Source organism: Brassica oleracea, chromosome C8 (genome assembly GCF_000695525.1).
Source record: "Brassica oleracea var. oleracea cultivar TO1000 chromosome C8, BOL, whole genome shotgun sequence".
NCBI classification, from domain to species: Eukaryota; Viridiplantae; Streptophyta; class Magnoliopsida; order Brassicales; family Brassicaceae; genus Brassica; species Brassica oleracea.
This window is the reverse complement of record NC_027755.1, coordinates 3,247,983-3,257,828: the sequence shown is the minus strand read 5'-3', so window position 1 is coordinate 3,257,828 and position 9,846 is coordinate 3,247,983. Positions and strand designations below refer to the sequence as shown.

Here is a 9,846-nt window from a genome sequence, read left to right as displayed (position 1 = left end):
CTTGATCTTGCCCCATCCTTGCCTCACATGCGGAGTGTTATGGTAAGTGACCTCAAGGGAAGATAAGAACTGACAGGAGACATCCTTGTAGACAGGGTAAGCCATGGTGAGGAATTTTGGCAGCTTCAAATGTTCCAGCATCGCCTCAATATCAGAATCAAGACTCAACTCCTTCAGCAAATCAAGGTCGGCGAACCTTGTTGGAGTCCAAGTGACCCCATTCAGCAAGTGATCATACAGCTCTTCCACAGATGGAGTTTTCTCCCTGTCTCTATCAACAGCAACCGCCTTCCCTTTTGACAACTTGGCTTTCTTTGTAGGAGTCTGCTCATCCTCACTTTAATCGTCACTCTCCTCATTAGTGGGAACTGCTACACTTTTCCCTGCCCTCTTCTCTTGCTCTTTTGATTTCTTTGTAGCCAGGATTTGTTTTCGAGAAGTCCTCTGTGCCCTAGAGCCAGCTGGCTCGGAGGCTAAGGCTTTCCCTCTTAGTGCAGACTCTTTTCTTTCAGCTTCTTGCTTCTCAGCATCCAGCTTTCCCTTTGTTTTCTTAACCATTGGTACCTGAAAAATTCAAAACTTGAAAATGGATAAGTAGACGGAAGCAAAGAAGATTAAGACTTTGTAAATGAAAATTACAAGAGTAAACTCAACAAATGAACTAACAATTTAAGCTCAAGTTAACCCAACGCAACTATTTCACACATTTAGCACTAAGAAGCCAAGCTAAGAGCATATAATCACACTTCTCAATCTTATCAAAATATGAAAATTACAAGTTAAGTAAAATTCAATAATCAAAGTGGTTCTAGAATGATCTTTAATCAAACTTTTAAACACTTGAACACACCAAGTTCACCCACCAACACACTCAATTAAGGTCAATTTCAAAAAGCTCCAAATCCATGAACCCTAATTTTGTCAAAGTTCAATTTAAACTCAATTTCACCATTAATTTAACAATCCAACTTGATAGATAAGATTTCCCTAGTCTATTTCACCACAATCAAGCAAGAAAATGACCAAATTTCGACTTTCAAATTGTAGGGTTCATGGACCTACGAAATTGAATTTAAAAACTCAATACCTTGCTTTGGATGAAAGGAAATGGTGAATGGGTGATGAGGAATAGACTACAGGGGCCAAAGCTTTGATTTAGAAACAAGAACTAGGTGATTTGGTTGAGAATTGAGAGAGTTATGGGATTTTTGGTGTGAGTGAGTTTGAGAGAGTATGAGTGTTTGTGAGGGGAGGGAGGGTGAGGAAGATGAAAATCGAGGGTTGTGGGCTAGGTTTAGGGTCGTCCGGTTCGGTTTAGGTGGGAAGGGACCGGTCCAATTAAATTGAAATCGGGATTAGATCGAAAACCATTTACTTGAATCGGTCGTGGAGCGACGTCGGGGTGTCGCTGTGGTGACATTCGAGCGACGTCTGGGTGTCGTTGTGGTGTCGTCGCTCCCAGCTCGACAAACCCGAGTGACCTCAGGGTGTCGCTGTGGCGAGGTCGCTCCGGAGCTGGAGCGATTTCGCGTTGTCGCTCTAGGAGGTCGCTCCGAGAGTATTTTTCGAGCCCCAAAACGCCGTAAAGACGAGCGACTTATTTCACTCGCTGTGGTGACGTCACTCTGGAGCTGGAGCGACTTCTTGTCGTCGCTCTAGGTCCTCGCTCCCACGCCTGATTCTTTGCTGAAACCGGCTCGATCAAGCACATGCACACAACTTCAACTCGTTTTTTTTTTTTTTTTTTTTAGAAATATGATGAAAATGAAAATACTAATGCAATATGTACAAGGATATACATGGGACTTCCTCCCAAGTGAGCTTGTTTCAAGGCTCTAGCTTGACTTTGCCTCCCTTTAGATTAGGCCGGGGTAGGATCAGAAAGTGGAGTTGAAACCCCATCTTCCTCTGTTGCTGTCGCCATGTAGAGCTTAATGTAGCATCCCCATCCCGCGGTCTGAACTGGATCAGTCCAAGGTCAGACTGATCAAACGGGACAGACATGTTGGACATGTCATCTGGATAGTTCTAGTCAGATTAAGATGATACTGTCTGTCCGAACATAGCAGTTTAGCTTGTCGGACTAAGCTGGACGGATTCAGCAAGGCAGCTGGACATGTCAGCCGGTATCAGTTAGTCCTTGTATGGACGGACTGATGTACGTTCTAATGGGAATGGATACTGAGCTAAGTGCGTACTGAAAGGCCAAGTTGATGGCGGGAACAATTAATCTGGCGGTTACAGGGTGGTTATCTGAGGCGGTTACTAAGCAGTTCCGGAACAGTTGCTAGAGTAGTTAGCATAGCAGTTGGGAACTGTTTAAGTACGGTTCTTGATTATCTGAACTGACTGGGACGGTTGATGGGTTCGGGAACTGCTAAGGTAGTTACGGAACCGAGAAAGAAACTGCTCGAGGGCAGTTTATGAATTAAAATAGGCGAGGGCAGTTATAAGCTTGATGGGGGCGCGGGAGCGGTTATTGACTAACGGTTTTGGGGGTGGAAACCGTCCAACCACTGATTTAGTCTGATTTTCGCGGATCAGAAAGGGGGAGATCTTTCTGGACACGGTTTTCAAGTGAGAAATGGGAGAGAAATACCGAGAGAGGGGGGAATCAGATCGAGAGACACTGAGATCGCCGTGAAAGGACCGGTCGGATCTGGTTCCGACAGCGCACGTACCGAGCAATGGTACGCGTTGGGTTTACTGGTGCGTACGGCGGTTAGAAGCAAGCCGCATACTGAGAAAAGGATCTCGCGATGGTTCGCGATGTATACATGGGTGTCTACGGTGTTACAATCAGCGAATCCGTGCGCAAGCCATGAGAGTGGGACGATCGGCTTGGTCTGTACGGCGGGAGCCGTGTACTGGGTGTGCGCATGGTGTTGACTGGGTTTGATGGATCGACAAGGTGCGGGCGGTTACGATCGATACATGTAAGACTGGGATTTAACGCGAGACAGTCTGATCGAGTCCGCTTGAGACGGCGTTCAACGCACTGAAGGGAGCAAGCGATGGACTGTCCGGTGGGTTCTGGTAGGACTACGAGCAGTACTGGTAGCGTACGGGAACGCGAGTATGTGTCTGGATGCAAACCGTACTGGAGGCATACTGAAGAGGAACGGCTGGAGGAGTATTGGCTGGATTGGATAGTGTACTGATGAACGTGGCTCAAAGGAGCGTGTTACTGGAACTGGATGATTTGAGGGAAGGATGGCCGTGTGGAGAACTGACTGGATCGAGGGCTGTGGAGCCGACCGTGTACTGACTGATCCGGGTGCGATCAGGGACTGGTTCTGGTTGGAGACCAAGCCGTCTCTCTTTGTTTACTTGGATCACGTGGGGATGGTTGGATGAGTGACTAAGGAACAAGGGGATTCGGTTAAGTATCTGATCGAGCTGGCTGGATAAGACGGATGGGAAGCAGGAAGACAGCAAGGAAGGAGTGTATGGATGGATTTTCAGATAACAAAGCACCGAGGCAGTAAGATACATGTTTATTATACTGTCTGTTGTAGTGATTCGCTAGGATGCTGGATAGACTTAGCGAACACTCGGATCTGAACTGAACCTCTTAGGGAAAAGCTGGTTAAAAACCGTAACTAAAGGGAATATTTCGTAAAGGGCTAGTTTAGGTTGGGGCAAGCGAATTGAGGACGAACCGGCGGTAAGGGAAACCGGGTCGGGGCCTTTCAAGTGGTATCAGAGCGATTATGGTTCTAGGACAGAGTTGGAAGGAATATTCAAGATTTGTCTAGACCGAACGGATGTGCAAAATGCTAAGCACGAGCATTGGAGAACTGACGAGAGATTTGATCTTGGGAGTGATCAAGTCGGACTTACACTTTGTATGGGCAATTGTAAGTTAGAAGTCTAACTGGAAAGAAACCGGAGATAATATCATTGATGAATGATTGGATTGGTGTAATGAAGTATGAGTTAAGATCATTTGGAGAATGATCGGGATTTTGCTTAAGGTGTTCTGGATTACTCAAGAGAGTTATCCAATAAATTTTTTTAAGTGTTGGAAACAACCGAGAGGTTTATTTAAGTCAATGGATCCGGATTCTGATGTGGAGAAACGGGAAAGATTGACAAAGTGTATTCTGAAGCTTAAGGATAATCAGCTGACTGGAGCTAGGATTGAATCAAGTGGCTCGAGGAAGCCAAAGATGCTTCGGAAAAGTCTAAGTAAGACAAGGAACTGTCAAGGACAATGATGTCAGATATGGAACCAAGGAGCTGATGAGTTTAACTCTGTATGGATAAGACGTCCATAACTGAATTTGGAAAGAAGACTTCATCGGAAAGGTTCAAGGCAGGATAGCCGAGTGGATGAGCTGGATGTTGTAAACGGGAACTGAGTTGGACAGGTGGTCCGAGAATTGAGATAGTATCTCAATAAACGGGCTAACGCAATGGATGGATTACTGTGAGATAACCTGAAAGAGTCGGGGAATCGGGAAACTGAAATGGACAAGTCATCCATGGAAAAGTCTATGATGACTAAGACACTGATGCTGGAATGTGAAGTTGAGAGACTTATATTCAAGTGGAACGTTCTGTTGAGGATGCTTTGACAGATTCTAAGATTTTCAAGTGATGGACAAGCTGGTCCGGGAAATTGAAACTGGAAGTTCCATGGATGGATTCGGAAAAATCTGCGTAAGACTTATACATAGCAAGTGGCAAGTGTAAGCAAGTTTGGATATAAAGAACTGGACAAGAGAATTTTCAAGTATGACTAAGCTCGATTGTCTTAGTAGGTTTGTGCGGTCCGAGAGTTGAGATTATCAGAACAAGAGATTGGAAGTCAGGTGTACTTGCCAAAGACTTGTTAGGTGAGCAAGAAACTACTCGGAGGTATAAGATGCTATAGATGATAAGTTGTGGTCGGAGTTTCAAAAGTGGTAAATGATCGGTTCCTGCCATGAGCGTCTAGATCACACAATGTAATTAAGGGCTGTGATGCTTGCTAAGGCTTGCTGGATTTTGGATGACGGTTCGATGAATTGGGACGATCATTTGAGTTTAGATTATTGATTCCTTTCATGCGAGAGTCTAGATCAGTCTAGGTGCTTATGGCTGAGATACTCATTAAGACTTAGCTTGATTGTAAGACGGCTGCTCGATGACTTGGAATGATAATGCTGGACCAGACTAAGTGTCTGATTAACTAGACAAGTGGGAATACTGAAACCATTAGTGTTAGTGTTGATGATATGTCCTTATGAACCGAGTGGGGTTGCTGAGCCATAACAGTTCTGATACTGTCTGTTATGGCATCTATGGAAACCGAGAGTTTCCAAGACGTGACTGTCTATCATCGCGTGTTCTGTCTTGACGTCTGTGGGAAACGGAGTGTTGCCAAGACGTAACTGTTATCGCGTCGGTGGGAACTAGATTAGTTTGACATCGCGTGTCTGTACTGTAGTCTGCGGAAACCCAATCTGATGTCTGTGGGAGATGTACCTTCCAAGACATAACTGTATTGTCACTGGAACTCAAGGAGTTCACTACTGTGGATTTCCGATCACGATGAAAGCATGAATGGGAACTAGTGAGAGTTTGCCATCACATGTCTGTAGGATGTTTGGCTGTTTGATATGTCATGTATGTACTGATGTCTTTGGGAACTGTTGAGTCTTCCAAGACATAACTGTGACTGAGTCAATGGGAAAAAGATGAGTTTGTCATTATGGGATTGTGAACCGGGAAGGACTGGGAGTCCGAAGGGAAAACTATGCAAGGGATCAAGTGTAGGATCCAATAAGAAATGTCTGTAAAGATCAAGAATGATCTGGAGGTGTCAATAAAGATCAGTAAAGATCTGAGAAAAGCTGATGTCCATCATAAGTGGTCGGGAATGGTTAGGATGAGGGAGTAATCCGAGGAAACAACTGTGAGGATGTATATGAGATCTATGCGTTCTAAAAAGATTAAGTTCCTAGTATTCGGAGTTAGGCCAGTCTAAGGAACCCTGGAGTGCGAGAATCAAACAGTCAAGTCAGGATAGGATAGAGACTGGTTGTAACTGAGTTCTGGAGGGACTAAAGTTGAGTCAATAAGTGACTGTGATTGGTTAAGGTTTAAGATAGAAAAATTTAACTAAGATAGTGAGTTAACAATTCGAGAATTGAGGTAAACTGGTCAGCACTGTTGGGAGTCTAGCGTTCTCGCCAAAGTGTGTGTCCAAACACCAAGAGATTGCTCGGAAGTAAGGACTACTATGCTTAGTGAGTTGGTGCATTGAACCGAGTCTGTTGAGATTAAAAAAAATGGTAAAGAGACCGGATCAAATAATTAATATCTGAGATCAAATCCAATTGTGATTGTGATCAGGAAGTCTGGAACACAGTAACGGTCGAGTGACCGAAAGCCTGAGAATTGAGTTAAGGCATGAGTGTCATGTGTTGGGATTCATTCCAAGTGGGGGAGACGTTCTGATTGGGTAGAACAAAGTTCTATTAACTGCTGAATTCGAGGACGAATTCATTCCAAGTGGGGGAGACTTGTAGCATCCCCATCCCGCGGTCTGAACTGGATCAGTCCAAGGTCGGACTGATCAAACGGGACAGACATGTTGGACATGTCATCTGGATAGTTCTAGTCAGATTAAGATGATACTGTCTGTCCAAACATAGCAGTTTAGCTTGTCGGACTAAGCCGAACGGATTCAGCAAGGCAGCTGAACATGTCAGCCGATATCAGTTAGTCCTTGTATGGATGGACTGATGTACGTTCTGATGGGAATGGGTACTGAGCTAAGTGCGTACTGAAAGGCCAAGTTGATGGTGGGAACATTTAATCTGGCGGTTACAGGGTGGTTATCTGAGGCGGTTACTAAGCAGTTCCGGAACAGTTGCTAGAGCGGTTAGCATAGCAGTTGGGAACTGTTTAAGTACGGTTCTGGATTATCTGAACTGATTGGGACGGTTGATGGGTTCAGGAACTGCTAAGGTAGTTACGGAACCGAGAAAGAAACTGCTCGAGGGCAGTTTATGAATTAAAATAGGCGCGGGCAGTTATAAGCTTGATGGGGGCGCGGGAGCGGTTATGGACTGACGGTTTTGGGGTGGAAACCGTCCAACCACTGATTTAGTCTGATTTTCGCAGATCAGAAAGGGGGAGATCTTTCTGGACACGGTTTTCAAGTGAGAAAAGGGAGAGAAATACCGAGAGAGGGGGGAATCAGATCGAGAGAGACTGAGATCGCCGTGAAAGGACCGGTCGGATCTGGTTCCGGCAGCCCACGGACCGAGCAATGATACGCGTTGGGTTTACTGGTGCGTATGGCGGTTAGAAGCAAGCCGCATACTGAGAAAAGGATATCGCGATGGTTCGCGATGTATACATGGGTGTCTACGGTGTTACAATCATCGAATCCGTGCGCAAGACATGAGAGTGGGACGATCGGCTTGGTCTGTACGGCGGGAGCCGTGTACTGGGTGTGCGCATGGTGTTGATTGGGTTTGATGGATCAACAAGGCGCGGGCGGTTACGATCGATACATGTGAGACTGGGATCCAACGCGGGACAGTCTGATCGAGTCTGATCGAGTCTGCTTGAGACGGCGTTCAACGCACTGAAGGGAGCAAGCGATGGACTGTCCGGTGGGTTCTAGTAGGACTACGAGCAGTACTGGTAGCGTACGGGAACGCGAGTATGTGTCTGGATGCGAACCGTACTGGAGGCATACTGAAGAGGAATGGCTGGAGGAGTATTGGCTGGATTGGATAGTGTACTGATGTACACGGCTCAAAGGAGCGTGTTACTGGAACTGGATGATTTGAGGGAAGGATGGCCGTGAGGAGAACTGACTGGATCAAGGGCTGTGGAGCCGACCGTGTACTGACTGATCCGGGTGTGATCCTGGTGTGATCAGGGACTGGTTCTGGGACGTTAAGCATGGCTAGCGTACTGTCTGTTCTGGATGGCTGGTTGGAGACCAAGCTGTCTCTCCTTGTTTACTTGGGTCACGTGGGGATGGTTGGCTGAGTGACTAAGGAACAAGGGGATTCGGTTATGTATCTGATCGAGCTGGCTGGATAAGACGGATGGGAAGCAGGAAGACAGCAAGGAAGGAGTGTATGGATGGATTTTCAGATAACAAAGCACCGAGGCAGTAAGATACATGTTTATTATACTGTCTGTTGTAGTGATTCGCTAGGATGCTAGATAGACTTAGCAAACACTCGGATCTGAACTGAACCTCTTAGGGAAAAGCTGGTTAAAAACCGTAAGTAAAGAGAATATTTCGTAAAGGGCTAGTTTGGGCCGGGGCCTTTCAGTTAACCTTTTGCCCGTTGACTGTTAAGTATCTTCCATCAGTACTCCACAAAACTATTGCCCCATATGGCCTAACCTCCTTGACCTTGAAAGGACCGGACCACCTTGACTTAAGCTTTCCTGGAAATAACTTCAGCCTATAGTTGTAGAGAAGAACTTGATCTCCTTCTTTAAACTCTCTTTTCAGGATATTCTTGTCATGGGAAGCTTTAGTCTTCTCCTCGTAAATCTTGAGTTTTCAAAAGCATCCATTCTTATCTCATCAAGCTCATGTAGCTGTAGAAGTCTTTTCTCCTTGGCACTCTTGATGTCAAAGTTTAGCAACTTTACTGCCCATAGTGCCTTGTACTCAAGCTTCACTGGCAGATGGCAAGCTTTCCTGTACACTAGGTTGAAAGGTGTGGTCCCCAGAGGTGTCTTGTAAGATGTCCTATAAGCCCAAAGCGCATCATCAAGCTTAATGGACCAATCCTTCCTTGTAATCTCCACAATCTTCTCCAAAATGGACTTGATCTCTCTGTTAGAAATCTCAACTTGACCACTTGTTTGAGGATAGTAAGGAGTTGCTACCTTGTGCTTTACACCGTTCTTCTTGAGAAGTCCCTCAAGCAGTTTGTTGATGAAATGAGAGCCTCCATCACTGATCACAACTCTTGGAACTCCAAACCTTGGAAAGATGATGCTCCTGAACATCTTGGTTACAACTCTAGCATCATTGGTGGGGCTTGCAATAGCTTCCATCCATTTGGAGACTTAATCAACAGCTACAAGGATGTATTTGTTGCCAAAGGATGATGGAAATGGTCTCATGAAGTCAATACCCCACACATCAAACACTTCAACTTCAAGGATTGGATTTTGAGGCATCTCATTCCTTTTGGTGTTGTTCCCTCTCCGTTGGCATGAATCACACTTTGAAACAAAGTCTTGTGTATCCTTAAACATGTGTGTCCACCCGAATCCAGCTTGTAGCACCTTTGCAACAGTCTTGAAGGTAGCAAAGTGGCCTCCATAGGATGATCCATGACATTGTGTAAGGATCCCATCAATCTCCCCATTAGCAACCACTCTCCTATAAAGTTGATGCTTGCAGAGAATGTAGAGGTAGGGCTCATCCCAGTAGTACCTCTTCACATCCTTGTAGAACTTCTTCTTGGCATAGCCTACAAGATTCAAAGGTTCTTTTCTTGTGGCTAGGTAGTTCACCAAATCAGCATACTGAGGTTCTTTCTCTTCTATTGTCTTGACTTCTTCAAGCTTTCTACCAGTCTCACAAACTGCCATCACTGCTCCAATAGCCATGATCTGCTCCTCTGGAAGTCCTTCGTCAATAGGAATGCCACACTCCACTCTCAGCCTGGACAAGTGATCAGCTACACCATTCTCAACTCCTGACTTGTCTTTGATCTCTAAATCAAACTCTTGAACCAAAAGGATCCATCTCAAGAGCATGAGTTTTGCATCCTTCTTGGCCAAAATGTGTCTCAAAGTAGCATGATCTGTGTAGACAATGACTTTAGATCCCACCAAGTAGCTTCTGAACTTCTCAAAGGCAAA

The 9,846-nt window shown here is 45.4% G+C and overlaps 1 protein-coding gene across 1 annotated transcript in view; it reads right to left on the bottom strand.

Annotated features, from left to right (window-relative positions):
* The window catches only part of LOC106308468, a 13,537-nt gene that overhangs the window by 1,194 nt on the left and 2,497 nt on the right, over positions 1–9,846 (bottom strand). The window contains exons 4-6 of the mRNA XM_013745632.1: positions 9,265–9,831; positions 8,297–8,518; positions 28–324 (exon numbers count right to left, since the gene is read on the bottom strand). Of these exons, the coding sequence (XP_013601086.1) occupies positions 28–324; positions 8,297–8,518; positions 9,265–9,831 (1,086 nt within the window). The remainder of the gene's footprint in view (positions 1–27; positions 325–8,296; positions 8,519–9,264; positions 9,832–9,846) is intronic.